This window comes from Dipodomys merriami, unplaced genomic scaffold, assembly GCF_024711535.1.
Source record: "Dipodomys merriami isolate MVZ:Mamm:240054 unplaced genomic scaffold, mDipMer1.0.p SCAF_12, whole genome shotgun sequence".
Taxonomy (NCBI): Eukaryota; Metazoa; Chordata; class Mammalia; order Rodentia; family Heteromyidae; genus Dipodomys; species Dipodomys merriami.
The window spans coordinates 44,491,903-44,509,018 of record NW_027202493.1 but is presented as its reverse complement, the minus strand read 5'-3'; the positions used below and the strand labels follow the sequence as shown (position 1 = coordinate 44,509,018).

At 44.0% G+C, this 17,116-nt stretch overlaps 3 protein-coding genes and 1 long non-coding RNA gene across 6 annotated transcripts in view; 3 read left to right on the top strand and 1 right to left on the bottom strand.

Annotated features, from left to right (window-relative positions):
- Window positions 1-1,174: 1,174 nt before the first annotated feature.
- Window positions 1,175-5,485, top strand: Defb108b (defensin beta 108B). Its single transcript, XM_070016025.1, has 2 exons — window positions 1,175-1,374; window positions 5,226-5,485. Exons 1-2 carry the CDS (start codon window positions 1,326-1,328, stop codon window positions 5,387-5,389), a joined length of 213 nt encoding a protein of 70 aa, XP_069872126.1. The 5' UTR covers window positions 1,175-1,325; the 3' UTR covers window positions 5,390-5,485.
- A 2,496-nt stretch (window positions 5,486-7,981) lies between these two features.
- Defb130b (defensin beta 130B) lies at window positions 7,982-11,997 on the top strand. Of its 3 annotated transcripts, none has more exons than XM_070016814.1 (2): window positions 7,982-8,098; window positions 11,682-11,997. In XM_070016814.1, exons 1-2 carry the CDS (start codon window positions 8,041-8,043, stop codon window positions 11,861-11,863), a joined length of 240 nt encoding a protein of 79 aa, XP_069872915.1. In that variant the 5' UTR covers window positions 7,982-8,040; the 3' UTR covers window positions 11,864-11,997. The 3 variants fall into 3 exon arrangements, with proteins under 3 accessions (XP_069872915.1, XP_069872916.1, XP_069872914.1); XM_070016815.1 differs by lacking the exon at window positions 7,982-8,098 and adding an exon at window positions 8,119-8,221; XM_070016813.1 differs by lacking the exon at window positions 7,982-8,098 and adding an exon at window positions 8,123-8,266.
- Window positions 11,998-12,039: 42 nt separating this feature from the next.
- Window positions 12,040-17,116, bottom strand: part of LOC138823430 (uncharacterized) — a 55,352-nt gene continuing 50,275 nt past the window's right edge. Inside the window, exons 2-3 of the long non-coding RNA XR_011370799.1 lie at window positions 15,761-16,048; window positions 12,040-12,119 (exon numbers count right to left, since the gene is read on the bottom strand). This is a non-coding gene — a long non-coding RNA (uncharacterized lncRNA). The remainder of the gene's footprint in view (window positions 12,120-15,760; window positions 16,049-17,116) is intronic.
- On the top strand, window positions 12,114-16,253 carry LOC138823428 (beta-defensin 43-like). Its single transcript, XM_070016812.1, has 3 exons — window positions 12,114-13,343; window positions 13,958-14,091; window positions 15,940-16,253. The coding sequence occupies exons 1-3, from the start codon at window positions 13,324-13,326 to the stop codon at window positions 16,092-16,094; spliced, it is 309 nt and encodes a 102-aa protein (XP_069872913.1). The 5' UTR covers window positions 12,114-13,323; the 3' UTR covers window positions 16,095-16,253.

Genomic DNA, 17,116 nt, shown 5'->3' with positions numbered 1-17,116 from the left:
CCAAGGAGCTGAGGTAGACGCAGTGTGGGTGGTGACGACACAGCAGGAATGGCCGCTGAACATCTCAGGGTGGCATTCTAGGATTAGGTATCTGTACTTGTGGTCTCATGGCTGTGTGAAATGGTGGCTGGTGCCATATCTTATGCAAGTGTAGGCTGGAAGCATGGTTTTGCAATACAATGCTTGCCTACCATGTGTGAAGCCCTGGGTTCAATTCCTAAGTAGCACATAAACAGAAAAGACGAGAGGTGGTACTGTGGCTGAAGTGGTAGAGTGCTAGCCCTGAGTAAAAGAAGCTCAGGGACAGTGCCAAAGCCCTGAGGTTAAGCCCGACTACCTCCAAGAAAGAAAAAAGAATGAAATATTTGTCCTTAAGAAATACTGAAAAGCTAGGAACTGGTGGCTCACGCCTGTAATCCTAGCTATTCAGGAGGCTGAGATCTGAGGATCACAGTTCAAAGCCAGCCCAGGCAGGAAATTCTCTAATCTCCCATTAACCAGCAGAAAACCAGAAGTGGAGCTATTGATTAAGTGGTAGAATGCTGGCCTTGAACTGAAGAGCTCAGGGACAGTGCCCAGGCCCAGAGTTCAAGCCCCATGACCAAAAAAAAAAAAAAAGAAATATTGAAGTGTTCTGCTCAAAACATCCATTTAACATTTAAGAGTCCACCTGGTAAATGCTGTAGCCGGTACTCATTTACAAGGAGAATGTACATGGGCATGGTGAGGCTTAAGACACTGAGTTCTACAAAATAACATGAGCCCTGCAGTGGGAACACTGAACCTGCGTTGACTATCTTAATGCTTCCTGGTCCTGTCTCTGAATCTCATGCTCCATTTTACTTTCTCCTGTTCACATTACTTGTTAGCATTGCCTCTTTGTCTCACGCTCCTCAAACCTCAGACTCAAATCCTCAAAATGCAATCAAATTGCATGCTTCTCAGACAGAGCAGAGTTCTGCGACCCTGGGGATGGTAGCACTATCTGAAACAAATCACTTCTCACTGTCACCAAACCACTTGTAATTTACAACAGAAGATTTCATCTGTTGCCAAAATGTGTGTAGATGATGTTCTACAGCACCGTGTGGTATGGTCAGAACTATGAGACCACATCTTCCTAAGGCCCCGAGGGTCAAACAAACAAGCACTTAGTTCTCCCACCAAGACTGGTCAGCACACCAAGAGCACCTCTGTCCCCGAGGATCCCTTAATGAGGTACAGAAGGACACTCTTCGCCCAGACAAAGACATTCTGCTCATTCTAGACAGCCACAGACGGAAGCGTTCTCTGCCTCTGCAAATAAGCTCTTTCTTTCTTCAGCCATGAAGACCGCCATCCTCCTCTTCACCATTCTCTGCCAAGTTCTACCAGGTAACAAAATTAGGTCTGGAGTTAAAGGTAAAAGTGGAGGGCCAGGGCCCTGGTAGGGTTTCAGAAGTGAAACCTTTCATGGCACCTGTGCCATGAAAAGGCGGGACGGGTCTCCCCAGAAAGTTGAGGTCGGCTGACTAAGAGCACGGCAGTGCTGTGAATCATCCAGCCAGGCTGGGCCTGTCTCAAGTGCTTGAAAATCTCTTTACTCAAGCACCAAAAAGTCATACTGAGGCCCTAGCATAGGAGCTATGAGAACACAGGCAGAGGATTTGGGGTATGGGGGTGTTCTTTGCCAGATTCCTATTGTCTACAAAGCTCCCAATCAATGGCTGCCAGTATTCTTGGTTCCTTGGGCTAGACTCTACACTTAGAAGTTGCACTGGAATCTTTGGATTACTTCTGCCTTTAAAACATCTATCTAGTCAGCTAAAGCAGAGCTTAGACATGGACAGAGACCCTGTGACCACTGTCCTCCAGCTGCCCACATGCAGACAAGCATCCAGGCCTAGGCCGGCCTGCGCAGTTGTGCTTCCAATGATGGACACTGGAAATAGATTGGGAAACTTCTAGTGGCTCCTGAATATGTCCAGGAGAACAGACGCACTGCTCCACACCAATAGGAATATCTTCTTATCTTTTCCTAAGAATCCAGGACCTGGCCTGTTAGGAAAGAGTAGAAAAGGCATAGAGACTGAAGGCATGGGAGAGCCTTTTATATTTTTACCAGCTGCCAATGTACAAGTTTTACCCATGCCAACCGACAGGTCCAAACATTTACAACAGAAAAAGCACAACTATCTCTTGTGAATCCAGAGGTTCCTCCTAAATGTGTACAACTAGGACCACTTCCTATTGCAGCTTAAAAGATAATTCTGACTTTGCAAATGGAAAATGCAAACGTGGTGCTGAGAGGGAGAATGTAGTCAGGAATCTAATGTATATTACAAAATCAACAAGGGTGTGGGAGGGCGGGATGGGGAGGATGCTGAAAGGGGAGACCTGGATCAAGATACATTGTATTAATAAATTGCTTTGTCAAGCAGCAACTCCCTAACTACTTAATGATAATAATGCTAATAATAATAATTATATACTGAAATGTAGAGAGAATGGAGATGGACAACCACTTTTACTGGATATTTGTTAAATATCCACTATATGTTAGAAAGCAAGTGCATCAATAACAAACCCATATGATGACTTTGATTCACGCTAGGAAGGTGGCTCAGTGGTAGAGTGCTTGCCTCACATGCATGAGGCCCTGGGTTTGATTCCTCAGCACCATTTAAGTGGAAAACGCCGGAAGTGGTGCTGTGGCTCAAGTGGTAGAGCACTGGCTTTGAGCTAAAGAGCTGAGGGACAAAGCCCACAGAGTTCAGGCCCCATGACAAAAAAAAGAAAAAGAAAAAAAAGAAAGAAAGAAAGATGACTGATTTCTGTAAAGTAATAGTCCATAGCAATGCAATGCAATGCAGTCCAAGTAGAAGTCCATGCACTTCTAAAATAGAGCACTAGAAAAGGAAGAGAGAGACTTCACTAGTGAGATCTGTGGAAGAACTAGCACGGGTGGCTCATACCTGTAAATCTAGCTACTCAGGAGGCTCAGATCTGAGGATTGTGGTTCAAAGCCAACAAGAAGTTCTATGAGATTCTTATCTCTAATAACCATCAGAAAACCAGAAGTGGTGCTGTGACTCAAAGTGGTAGAGCCCTAGCCTTGAGCAAAAGAGCTCAGAGATAGCACCCAGGTCCCACAAGTTCAAGCCCCACTATCAACAAAAAGGGTGGGGAGAAGGAGGGAGGGAAAGTAGGAAGGAAGGAGAGAAGAGAGGAAGGAAGAGCAACCACATGACTAAAACAGAAAAACCGGAAGTAACACAAATTTGAAAGATTAGAACACTAAGTTGAAAAAGTCTTGTAAGTACAGGCTTCACAGGAAAAATCATGTTGATTACCTTTTAGCACTAAGAGTATTAATGTTGTCCATCAATTTTATTTGCACCTTAATGAGCATGTATGAAGCCTATCGCTAACTACCACATGGGTTTTGAGATGAATGAATGGCTGGTCTGGAAAGATGTGCCCAGAGCAGGTGTGAAGCTGTTCCATCGCATCGTGAAGAACATACCACTTAGCATTAGAATCTCAGGGAACGTGTTAGAAATCACCTCAACAATGCTTTCTGTTCTTTGAAGGGAAGGTTAAGAATTTCTCAAGATAATATAAAGGTATTTCAATAAAACAAAAAAAAAATAGCCTTGTCATGATTAGCACAGAAATTATTAGGTGGTAACTGCCCCTGTACGGTCCTTGTTCGCGATCCAGCCCAAGAGTTGCCCTGTGTGCCCCTTGGCTTGTCTCACGAGCACTCACTGAGCCGTCACCCTGCTAACCACAGGGAAGCACAGAGGCAAAATGACCTGGAGGCTGCAAGAATGGGAAGACTGCCAAGGCCAGTGGAGAGGACCACGTGATCTTAATACCATCACAGGTCGAGGGACAGCCTGGCCGTGCTAAGGAGGACATGGAAGGTCGTAAGAGATGGACAGAGAATCAAGCTGAGAACACACGCTATGGTCCTGGCCCTGTCACTGGACCCCTAGGTGATCATGGGTGATCATGGGGGGCCTGGCTTCCTGACCTCACACTCAGTTCCTGTGTGGATAGAAAAGATAGTCTACGGGGGCATTAGAATACTGAATCTTACTTACAGCAATTAGTCTACAATGTATAATGATCAAGGCTCACTCCCAAAGAGCTCCCAACACAAAGAATATCCTTCATGTGACTTGAACTGTTGCAAATGAGCAATGATGTGACATTTTTTAAAAGTCCTATGATTGGGGGATTCAATTCCTTCAGCTACAGGGAAACAGCACAAGACATGGGAACATAGAGTAACAGGAAATGTTCTCAAAACGGACTACAGGGTATGGTACCAAACATTTCACAGTCATTTAATGAGTCCTTGCCATATTCCAAGACTTGAAACTGATTGTGAGATACACACACACACACACACACACACACACACACAATTATATATTACCTGGGGGATGAAGCATCAGAACATAGCAAATACCAACACAAACATATTTACACATTGAATAGGTAGGAATATGGTTTCCTTCCCCCAGGCAAATCTCCTCTCTACCCATTTCTTTGAAGTGTATTGTCCTTTAAAGCTGTATTTCAGTTCCACTTGTGACATTTAATACAGATATATTACAGAAATACACATATTAATATACAAATACACATATTTGAAGTATATTGTCCTTTAAGGCTGCATTTCAGTTCTACTTCTCATATCCAGTACAGATATATTTTAGATATACACATATTAAAGATATATGATGACCTATTATATAAGAGGAGAGGGAGAGGGAACTATATTTCTCTTCTCTAAAAACATTCTACTCCAGGAAAATCAGAAACACACTCACACAGAAAAATAAATGATACTAAGTAGAACAAATGTCTCTTCATCTGTCTGAGGAGAGAGTAGGGAATAAGGAAAATGAATAGAATGCAATGTGAGTAAGGGAAATGAATAGAAGGTAAGGCAAGGCAAGGAGAAGGTAATGTGACAAATGAGTACAAAGTAGCGCGCATCCATGGAACCACACAGGGCAGAGGGACACTGCTCCAGTCTTTTGTTACTTAGGAGCACCCACTATTACTGGGTTCTTTTCAAGAAAAGTGTTCACAGTTTTTAAAGTACTGGTGTAAGAAATCAAATACCAACAAGCACCCATACAAAGTGGTTTCCAAATGGTGTCCCCACCCCCACGTACAAAAATACAGTCAGACTGATCAGTGGTTACCATAACCCTCTCTCTGCGCAGTCAAATGCAGTCTCAAGGAAATCTGTGAACGTCCAAACGGCTCCTGCCAAAGATACTGCATTGAAACGGAAGTCTACGTGGGGCGCTGTTTAGATAACAGATTCTGCTGCCTGCCCCTAGGCAAGCATCCCAGGATCGAGAACACCATGTCCAGGAAGAGCTGAAGCATCTTATTCCTTCAAATGTTTCTCCCCGCCCCCTCTGGCTCTCTCCCCCATCTTTGTTTCTCACAGATATACTTCTTGATTCCTCAATAAGCAATAAAGAAAAATGAACAAAAACCTATGGGAAAATTCAGCACATTCCATCCTTCTGTTGGGTGGGGTTGGGAGTGAGCTGGGCGGGGTGAGCACCTTTGTCCCCTGCTGGGTTCGTCCTACACTCCTCCCCTCCCCCCATTCCACTTCCATGCAGTCCTGCCACGTTCCCCTCTCTGACCAAAGGCCAAATGAAAAACCAGATGTCAGGCATTACCACAAACCTGGGTCGTGAACAGAGCAATGCTCAGAGCACAATCTATGTCTGGCTTGTCCCTGTACTTATAGCTGATTCTGTGGAACTTCTCTTGTCCTCCACCCTCACTGGGGCTCATTACTGAGCATTTCCTGCCATCGTATAAACTACTGCATTGCTTTTCTTCAACTGCTGTGAGAAATTGCCACTACCTTAGTGGACTGAAGCAATAAAGAGTGATTATCTACCCGTTTTATGGATTAGACACTTAGCCCAGGGGCCAGGCGTGGTGACTCAGGCCTGTCCTGGCTACTTAGGAAGCAGAGATAGGGACAAAAGTGGTTCAAGGCCAACCCAGCCCCTCCTCCCTCTCCCTTCCCCCACCCATACAAAAAGTTAATCAAATTCCACTTCAACAAATAAGCCTGGCATAATATGTGTCTGTATTCCCAACTACGAAGGAGGCATAGGAAGGAAGATCACATTTAAAGGCTAGTCTCAACGAAAAGACTTATCTGAAAAGGCAAAAAAAGAAAAGAAACAAAGTGGCTCATATGACAGGAGCACTTGTCTACCAAGCAAGCATGAGGTGCTGGGTTCAAATCCAAAACCAGAAGCTCGGCATAGATCTCAGTGGACCAAAATCATCAGGACCAAGAGGTCTGCGGCTCACTTCCTCCATCTTATTCGGCAATAGTGGAACATGAATCACGGTGCCCTTTTCCCATCTTTAAAACCAGTGCTCACACCATCATTGTGAATGTGTCCTCCGCCCCCTTGAGCACCCTGGACCCCTGTGATCACACCTGATCCTGCGGCAGCATTCTCATTGCTCACACTCAACTGGCAGCCAGGCCACTAGGCCCATCAGCCTCGCTACCAGGAAGCTGAGTTTTGAGGGTGACAGCTCCAAGCCAGTCCAGGCAAGAGAGTCTATGAAACTCTTATCTCCAGGTAAGCAGCAAAAAGCCAGAAGTGAAGCTGCGGCCCAAGTGGTAGAGCACCGGACATGATCTCATGGACTTTATATGAACAGTAAGCGATGTTCTCCACACCTGACCGACATCAAAAACTCCAGTGTTTACAGCAACACTATTCACAATCGCTAAGACAATGAACCCATCTAAGTATCCACAATGGATAAATGTTTTTCAAAAAATTGTAAAATACATCTATAATGAAATAACTATTTTACCATTTAAAAGGATCTGGAGATTATACCATTAAGTGATTTAAACTAGGAGACAATACTACATGAGCTCAATCCACTAGGTTAGGTTCTTTTAATGAATTAGATACTTGTCAAACTGACAACTCTGTAATTCTTTTCCCATGGTGCCTTGCAAAGGTTTCTGAACACTGTTCTCATGTAAGAGAGCACAGATAGAACTTGAGAACATGTTAAGTGACAGAAACTAGGTACAGAAAAGATAAATGTGGTAATGTTTTCACTCATTGGTGCAAGCTAAAACAGTTATAACAGCCTTAGTATACAATTGAAGTCAGTAAAGGCTAGTAAGAGTGTGAGCAGTAAGAAGGTGGTATCAAAACACAAGTAGTTCTAATGCTATAAATCACAGAGGACTACTTGTAGTAAACAACAGTTCATCGTACATCTAAAAAGCTGGAAAAGTACCAGGTGCCCAGTAGCTCACACCTATAATCCTAGCTATTCAGGAGGCTGAGATCTGAAGATCATGCTTCAAGGCCAGCCTGGGTAGGAAAGTCCATGAGACTCCTATCTCTAATAAATTACCAAAAAGCTGGAAGTGAACCTGTGGTAGAGTGCTAGTCTTGAGCACAAAAGCTTAGGAATAGTGACCAGGTCCTTAGTTCAAGCCCTAGGACCAGCACCAACCCTCCCCCCCCTCAAAAAAAAAACCCCAAAAACAAACCTAGGAAAAAACTTGAACCTTCCCAAGATAGAAAGGGTAATATTTGAAGAAATTAAAATGATAATTACCCTGATTGCCCTGATTTTATCATTACGTGTTATATACATACAATATTCTCATTATAACATGTCAGCTAAAATAAAACAAAATTGAAAAGAAAACATAAAGAAGAAATTATATTTAGAAGTTTTACAAAAAAGCAAACTGGTGAATGGTTCTGACCTCGGTGAAACTGACAGCCCATAGACAAAGGAAATGATTACCAACTGGTTTCCTGTAATTAGGTTAATTTGTCACCAAGTTTCCCCGACTAGAGTTTGGAAACATTCCAGCAGAAGCCGGTTCACCTTTTTATGTGTTCGGCTTCACTGACCAAGAGCAAGTTCAGGCCCCAGAAGTGCATAAAAGCCCACGATCCCCCAGGACCACTCTCCAGGACCACGCTCCACTCCTCTGGGCGCTCCACCATGAGGTTCCACCCCCTTCTTTCTGTTCTTCTGCTCTGTGTGACTATAATACCAAAAGGTAAGCGGGTGGCAAGATCCCAGAAGCGGATTGTGGAAGAGGCCTCAGTTCCACTCTGAGCATTGTACTGGATGCCCCTGCGCATCCCCTTTAGACCCAAGGACGCCAAAAGCAAGAAGCAGGGTGAGGAGTCCTGCCAACATAGAATGGGTTGCAAGAGCTCTACCGGTAGGAGAAGGCTGTGGCCACTGGGGAGGTGGGGGGGGGGGTGCCGGAGACAGCGTGACTTCAGGGATTCTGTTTCCAAGGAAGTTGTGACTCTAGAGCATGGGTGAGGGCCCATTGCCTCCTGTTTCATCCTTGGCATGTTTCCATTGTCCCAGCTTCATCGACAGACACCAATGTTGTGATACAATAGAAATGAGAGGCTACATTGCTTCTTTTTTCCAACGGCAATGATTAACTATGTATCCTTTCTCCCACTGCCATGTAATATAATCATTATAACATATGAAAACTACACAAATTCTATTTATCTACTAGACAACCATGTTCTTCTGTGGGTCTACATGTTTATGCCAATGTCTAGTAAGCTACAAATAAATATCCATGAGGAAGGGCATTTATTCCTAGGTATCAATATCAATAAGTGATTTAATATTATCTTTTTGCCTCCAACTACTGTCGGGGCATGACCATGTGTCACAGTCCCTGGGACCTCATTACGTTTTGGCTTCCTACTCAGAAAAAGATGCCCTTAAATTTCAGATTTACATTTAGCAGGAAGCACAACACTGGCAGAATGAATTTTTCTACTTCTTTTGACTGAAGAAAGAAAGAAACATCTCCTAAGTAGAGACTCATTCTGTCCTATCCCCCGTGCAGCAGGTAAACTGTACACGCCACTGCGTCACGAAACTCTATCCTGCAAAGAAAATGGTGGCTGTTCTGGCTTTGTCTGCCAAACTCATGCATTTGGAGTCTAGACTGGAAACAAAGCTCCACACCTCTTCCTCCAAAAGATGGTGACTTTCTCATCTAGAATGGTCGTGACAAGGCAGAGCTAGTGTTGTGGGCTACATCCAGCTTTCCCATCACTCCACTGCGTCACTGCATAGAGATCATTAGGAACCACTCGCTAAGGGCAGAGTAGAACACGAGACTGCTCTGGCTGAAGTTTCTACCAAGGCTAGGGCACACCCATACACAGGTTAGGAGCCCTCAGTTCAAAAAACTGCACCAGCTTCTCTATCTATGTATGGTTTTGTTTTTGTTTTTGTTTTTCTTTAGAAACAAGGATAGCTAAGTGTTTAAACATGAAATAACAACTTTTTTTTTTAATGCAGCCAAAGAAAGCCATCAAACTCTTAGAGTCAAAGAAGATAGACATCAAAGACCCATCAGAGCTGGTACATTATGGAATCGAGGTTTAGCAGGATGGTCAGGAACTACCTTCTATTAAAGAACATTAGCAAAAGTCTCTCTCTCTCTCTCTCTCTCTCTCTCTCTCTCTCTCTCTCTCTCTCTCTCTCTCTCTCTCTCTCTCTCTCTCTCTCTCTCTCTCTCTCTCTCTCTCTCTCTCTCTCTTTCTCCTGCAACATGCACTGTGATCCCTTGGCTATGCTCAAAAGGCAAGGGAGATGCTAAAATTGAGAAGAGTATGGGCTGTATAATCTTAAGCAGGCAGGAATTAAGAAAACATGGAAGCCAGGTGCCAGTGGCTCATACCTGTCATTCTAGCTATTCAGGAGGCTGAGATTTGAGGATCAAGGTCAAAGCCAGCCTAGGCAGGAAAGTCTGTGAGACTCATCTCCAATTAACTACTCAAAAACCAGAAGTGGTAGAGCACTAGCCTTGCGCTGAAGAGCTGAGGGACAGTGCCCAGACCCAGAGTTCAAGCCCTAGGACCAACAAAAAAAAAAGAAAGAAAGAAAGATAGGAAGGAAGGAAGGAAGGAAGGAAGGAAGGAAGGAAGGAAGGAAGGAAGGAAGGAAGGAAGGAAGGAAGGAAGGAAGGAAGGAGGGAGGGAAGGAAAAAGAAAGAAAAGAAGAGAAAAGAAAAGAAAACATATGAAGCCAGGCAAAGCTGGCTTAAAGATATACTTCTAGCTACTCAGAAGGCTGAGCTCTGAAGATCACAGTTCTAAGCCAGCCCAGGTAGACAGATCTGTAAGACTTTTATCTTCAGTTAGCCAGCAAAAAGCCAGAAATGGAGGTATACCTCAAGTATTTGAGCACCAACCTTGAATTGAAAAGCTAAACAAGAACATGAGTCCTGAGTTCAATCCCCAGGAAAAAACATATGGATACATTTAAGGAATAATACCTTCTATCTCTGAGAAGAATTCTCTTCATACATCTCTACATAAAAGGAATTGAGTAGCTCAAGGACATTATTTCTTTTTTAATATAAATTTATTGTTCTTGTTAAGGTGTTGTACAGAGGGTTGACAAGTACCTGAGTCAGGTAGTGAATACAATTCTCAGACAATATCACCCCTTTCTTCACGTTATCCCAGATTTCCCTTCCTGTCCCTGCCACAAGTTGCATAGCTCATAGTTTACATAGTGTACACTGAACACCATTAGTGCATTTGTTCACCCTCCTCCCTGCATTTCTGTGCCCACCCTTTGCCCACCTTCATAAAAAAAGCAAACACAAACACTAGTAGCAACAATAAAAACCTCCTATTTCCATTATCTGGAATTCCTTTTGATATAGCATATTAGATCTTCAGAGGAGTTATACTTGAGGTCCCTCCCTGAAAAGCATCCTCCTTTCATCTGTTTGTGTTAATGCATAGAGTCCAGATAGGTTTTCATGTCCAGTTATATTTTAGATTTAGCTTCTACATATAAGAGAAAACATGTGATGTTTGTGTCTCTGAGCCTGGCTTACTTCATTCAACATGATTTGTTCTTGGTCCATCCATTTCCCTGCCAATGACATAACCTTATGCTTTCTTCTGGATGAGTAAAATTCCATTGTGTATAGGTACACATTTTATTGATGCGCTCATCTGCAGTAGTGCATCTGAGCTGTTTCTGTAACTTGGCTATTGTGCATAGTACAAGTGTGTTTGCGTGTCTTTACCATCTGCTGACTTGTGATGCTCTGGGTAGATGCCCAGGAGTGGTAGGGACAATTGTTTCTTAAATAGCTGGGGAACTGAATGAAGGTGGAATGTGAATGATAGGGTATCTACAGAAGGAGATGAAAATGAAGCTGGCATAAGTACACTGGAGGACCGAAGAGCAATGATTTCATTCTGAACAGCGTTTATCAGGGAGGAGGTGTGGAGCATTTGTCATAGGATGAGGTTCGCTAGATGGGAAATTCAGCTCTGCTGTGCCTTACCAGCTAAATTCCAAAAAACACCTCTAGTCCTGGCGACAACCAGCGGTGCCCGGGGGAGGGTCAGACCACAACGCTATGCTATTTTAGAAGTCAACCTGTTTCTTCCAAGGTGTGTGGGATCTCTTGCAGTCCCTTGTCTCCACATAGGATCCTGCTTCTGTCTAGGTGGCTGATCTTTCATTATGTTCAAATCATTCTCCAAGGGGAGGCAGGAGGGGTCATTGCTTGATGAATATTTCCAACGTGTAGGTAGTGAACGAATAATGTCACATCTCCTCCTGTGCAGGAAATACTGGCCTCGTTCCAGGGACAAAGAGATGCACTATGTTGAAAGGAAAGTGCCATGAGAAAGGATGCACAACCACAGAACACAAGATGGGCGAATGCAGCCGCCGCAAGGTGTGCTGTCGGAAGTGGTGGATATACGGGCCCTACCCAACTCCAGTGCCCAAAGCAAAACCTTCGTAGATGGGTGCAAACGAGGAGCGTGCCCAAACGAGGAGCGTTCAACTACAGAATGTGTGGACACGTCTGGTAGACTTCAGTTAAGCCAAACTTCCTTTTCCTCTTGGACTGGAAATAAAAATGTTGTTCTCATTTCATAGGAATTGGTCCCTGGGGCATTTCTTATTAATGCGCATAGCAGCCTCTTCAAAGCGATGAGATTCATCTGAGTCATACTGTCACCTCATATCCTGAAGACAAGTATACAAAATATGAGTGCCTAAGAAAAAAGACAAAGGCAAGACTCAGAATGAACTCACAGCAGGCGGCGTTTGCTTATTGGGCGTCAGCGCTCTTCCTCCTGTGGTCCTGGAAAAGCCCCACTTTTCCATTTGGGAGGATAGCTCACGAGGGGAGCACTTGCCTGGCATGCACAAACCACGAATAAGGCACCCGACTGGGGCCATCACCCCAAAATACACGGGCCCAAATGACAGCATTGCACTGGTTAAAATCCAAAAAGATTGAAATTCCTGCAAGAAGCATTTATTTACACAAGACAGAATTCATTTGGAAAACACAAAAGCAGAACACCTTACTGGCCACTGCACCATAAAATAGGCAAGAGCACTTGACCCTTGCTAAGCAATAAATAAAAAAATAAAATGAAACAGGCAAGAGTAATGCATATGTCTTTGCAGGCATAAACAGATACACTGGGGGCAGAGCAATTATGAACAAATGAATAATATGCATTAAGAAAAAAATCAAAAGTAACATTTATAATGGTGTATCATCATGGGTGAGAATTGTGTGCAACCAACTTCATAACTGCTATCATTTGAAATATCATGATGGACAACCTAAATGGGCTGTCATGATCACCCAATGAAAGCCAGCAATGAAGCTGAGCACAGGGCTTGTGCCTTGTGGCAAGCTATACTCAATGAAGTTGAAAATTCCTAGGTCAAATTCACTATCTGATGGTAAATGAACTCCAGTCTTCTGTTGTAACAACCTGCACTTAAGAGCTTGACTTAAGAGCCATTTTCTCCTGTGCTCTTTGAGGAAGTCCCTTGCCAGAGCACCTCATCATTCACCTGAGGGGTCCTACGCAATCTGGGGATAAGCATTATTCCACGCTCACTAGGTGTCACCAGCCCATCCCATAAATCAGCCGACCTTCCTCCCACCCTTCTTCTTCCCGTCTCCAGCCGTGGTTCTCAGGCATCCTGGGGACCCTGACCACCCGCCCGCCCGCCTCATCAGACTACAGCTGTCAGAAGGTCTCCAGAGCTTCTGCTCTTCCTGTTCCATGAAGGACTTCAGTGATTTCGCCTCAGGAATGTTACTGCTTTGCAATAAGAACTGAACTCGCTGAGTTTTCCTCATAACGCTAAGGACTCACAGATCCAGGAGAAAAACTGGTACCTTCTTTGTAATCGGAGCTGGGGAAGATTCCAGATCAGCCCTGGTGGCCATGAATGAAGTGCTCTCCAACAAGGTACACACACACACACACACACACACACACACACACACACACACACACACACACACACACACACACACACACACACACACACACACACACACACACACACGGTGGCCTTCAGATCACCCTTTGTGCTTCTAGAGTGCTAGAGAGGCTGGGCCCAGCAGCCCTGGCCCTGCAGCCTAGCAGGAGGGAGGGCTGGCAGCCTGGAGGCCAGGCATCTCCATCAACCTGTGTATTTTCTAACCCAACCATCCCTTAATCATGTGACCATACCTTCCTGAGATGATGAGTCAATGACACACTGCTCTATCCAGTCTTCCTTTTCCCATGAGGAGGGAGATAAAGGAGATAAATACTTTGACTCTGTAAATGTTAACCTTCGCAGTTACTCCTGAAACCATAAGGCAATATTGATGTTTCAACAGAACAAATCTCCCTCCCTGCACCATAGCTGAGTATATGCTGAATATATTCTCTGACCTTTGTCCAAACCCTGCCAGCATTTAACAAATGTACTTGGAGTGACTGGCGGGCACATCCACAGCTTGCAATCTTATGACACAAAGCTTCCCTGGAACACAGAGATGTTCTTGCTACTGAAAGGTTCAATAATCCTCTAGCTCCTGCCTCGTGGGGGTTGCGTGCACAGAGGAGCTCTGGGCATCTCACCTGCTGGCTGGGATCCGTGTGCTCACCATGAGAGCCCTGCTTTCCTTCCTCGGGGCCTTCGCCTTGCTCTCCATGCTTTCTCCAGGTAAGACAGAGACTTTTCACTCCAAAGTTAAGAAAATGGAGGTGAGAGAGAGGCAAGGTCTTCCCAGAGTTTGAAATACAGAGTTTGAAAATACAAGAACAAAGCCGGGCGCTGGTGGCTCACGCCTGTAATCCTAGCTACTCAGGAGGCTGAGATCTGAGGATCTCGGTTCAAAGCCAGCCCGGGCAGGAGAGACCGTGAGACTCCTATCTCCAATAAACCACCAGAAAACCGGAAGTGGCGCTGTAGCTCAAGTGGTAGAGCGCTCGCCTTGAGCTGAAGAGCTGAGGGACAGCGCCCAGGCCCAGAGTTCAAGCCCCACGACCGACAAAAAAAAAAAAAACAAAACAAAAACAAAAACAAAAAAAAAAATCTTAAAAAAAAAAAAAAAAAAAAGAAAATACAAGAACAAGGGCAGATTTTTACTGTCCAAAGAAGGGCATGTGGAAAGTTAGAGAGGTGATATTAAAGATAGCATCTATAAGGTGGTTCTTTTGTTAATTTAATGCATGAGCTTTAACTTGAGATTTCTGTTAGACCAAAAGATGGTTGGAGGCTACAGACAGAGTACAGGAAATTTGGGGAAATGAGAAGAAGGCAGAGGGGATGGGGAAGAGGTGGAAAACACTGTCCTCACCGGGGATTTTAGAATCAGTGCCAAGTACACATATGGGCCCTCAAAAAGAACTTTCATAATAAACAGAAGGAGCTGGAAGTGGCACTGTGGCTCAAGTGGTAGAGTGCTAGCCTTGAGCAAAAGAAGCTCAGGGACAGTGCCCAGGCCCTGAGTTCAAGCCTCAGGACTGGCAAAAAAAAACACAAACCTTCCACTAAGATTGCAGGGGCTCATACAACAGATAGTAATCCATATGAAAAGATTAATAAACAGAAGTTTAGTATAGGAGGGGATTGCTACTTCAAGCAATGGATAGATAAAGAAAATTCAAAAAGAAAGCATTGCATTGGGACTACAGTTTAGACCAAAATCCCAAACAAACATGTAAAATAATCCCTCCAACAGCAGAAAGATAGTGCACACAGATGTTCTCCACAAGTGATCATGAAACAAACTGCAGAACATGTAAGAAGATGGAAATCATACCAGGCAGCTTTTCCAATCACAGTGACGTGCAGCTATAAATCATTAACAGGAAGAAGTTCACAAAATTTACAAATTCATGGAAACATTCTTAAGCAGCTAGTAGGTCAAAGAGAAATTCAAATAGAAATTTAAGAAGATCTTTAATGATCACACCTGTAATTCTAGCTACCCAGAAGGCTGAGCATCAAAGGATCATAGTTTGATGCCATTGCCATTTCTGAAATGGAACCTCTTTCCTGCATCATGAATCTCCAACTTCCAACCAAATTGTTCATTTCAGCAAAAATATGTAGTGAAAGTGTTCATTAAAATTGTCCCTCAGCCTGAGTTCAGTGGCTCACGCCTGTCATCCTAGCTGCTCAGGAGGCTGAGATCTGAGGATCGCAGTTCAAAGCCAACCCAGGCTGAAAAGTCTCCATGAGACTCTTATCTCCAGTGAACCACCAGAAAACTGCAAGTGGAGCTATGGCTCAAAGTGGTAGAGCATTAGCATCGAGCAAAAGAGCTCAGGGACAGCACCCAGGCCCTGAGTTCAAGCCCCACAACAACAACAAAGTCCCGTCTTACCTTTTTTCTCTTTATGGAAAAAATCACCGCCCTTACCCTCTGGCTCTACTATCTCGCATGGATTGATTTTATTTTCCAGGAAGGTTCTTTGCTGCTACTGTATTTTCTTGCTGAAGCATTGCAGAGATAAAGAAGGGCAAGCAACATAGTGTATTACATCTTGTCTTCTCTTTCCAAAGCCAGAAGCTTCCTTTTCAAAGCTGCCTGTTCAACCAGATACTACAGCTGCAGGATGAAGTGCAACATGGATGAATATTCAGTTAGATACTGCGAAGACTGGAGCATCTGCTGTAAGACCAAGAAATCAGAAATTAAGAAAAAGAAGAAATGGTGAAAAGTCTCTGTATTCTCTTTGATTTCCAGGAAAACAAACAAAAAGTGTGTAGAATGCCCTTATGTATCCCATAATAATTAATATGATGGATAAAAGAAATGTCACCATAACTACATGTCTAGATGGTCAGGTTAAAATAAATACAAACCTGATAAAGTCTCACCACTCTATTGTCATGTGTGAATCTTAGCATTTACTTCCGTAATTTCTATCTACAAGCACACGGTTTCTTGACCTATCCTACTACCTCCCAGTCAGTTAGCAAACAATTCAAAATCCTCTCTGGGGAAGGTAAGATTATCCTGCAGTAAGGAGGCCAGGTCTGGCTGGCGCCATATTGGCCACATGGTGGGTGGTAGGGTCTGGCATCTTGTCTTCATGCTGGGGGAAGGAAACCGCCCGCCCATCACCTGCCTCACAGGTAATGGGTGCTCGTACCCCTGGAGGCCGGGGCAGGCACTTGGCTGATAGGTTACTGAATCTGTCAGTCCAGTGCCTGGGACTGGGAATTTCCCGAGGAACTGCCCCCTGCACAGACCTATTTAGGCCTGGACCAACCTAACCGGAGAAGTGTCTCCGTGATCGTGTCCTGGGTCCTGTCTCCTGGCTTGTCTCCAGTCATCATGGAGTCCTAATTCAGCTCTCCATTGGAGCTGAACTGGCTTGTTGGTATTGTTTTTGTTATTTCTTTCCTCTTTAGCATGGGTTATGTGTATTTGCATGCTGCAGCCTTTGTAACAACTGGCAGCCTGCAGCCTGTTAACTGCATAATAAAGACTCCAATATTCTATATTTTAAAATGTGGCTTCTGGGATGATTTACCATACAACAATCCCAAATCATTTTGGAAATTAATCTCTTGAGTCATGACCCAAATTATTTTGGAAATTATCTCTTGAGTCATGCAGTATTCAGTATGAAAAGGTATCACTTTGGTTCGGGCTGATATGTGGAACTTACTCTTCGCCTTGTGAGCATACCAATGGCATACTGACTGTAAAGCCAACAAACAAAAACAGAAA

Excerpts from the sequence above, each read along its gene's own strand:
- Defb108b (XM_070016025.1), top strand. The coding sequence starts at position 1,326 with ATGAAGACCGCCATCCTCCTCTTCACCATTCTCTGCCAAGTTCTACCA. Across the intron at positions 1,375-5,225 it reads TCTCTGCCAAGTTCTACCAG|TCAAATGCAGTCTCAAGGAA; the intron begins GTAACAAAATTA and ends CTCTCTGCGCAG.
- Defb130b (XM_070016813.1), top strand. The coding sequence starts at position 8,170 with ATGCCCCTGCGCATCCCCTTTAGACCCAAGGACGCCAAAAGCAAGAAG. Across the intron at positions 8,267-11,681 it reads GGGTTGCAAGAGCTCTACCG|GAAATACTGGCCTCGTTCCA; the intron begins GTAGGAGAAGGC and ends CCTCCTGTGCAG.
- LOC138823428 (XM_070016812.1), top strand. The coding sequence starts at position 13,324 with ATGAAGTGCTCTCCAACAAG. Across the intron at positions 13,344-13,957 it reads ATGAAGTGCTCTCCAACAAG|CTCCTGCCTCGTGGGGGTTG; the intron begins GTACACACACAC and ends ATAATCCTCTAG. Across the intron at positions 14,092-15,939 it reads GCTCTCCATGCTTTCTCCAG|CCAGAAGCTTCCTTTTCAAA; the intron begins GTAAGACAGAGA and ends CTCTTTCCAAAG.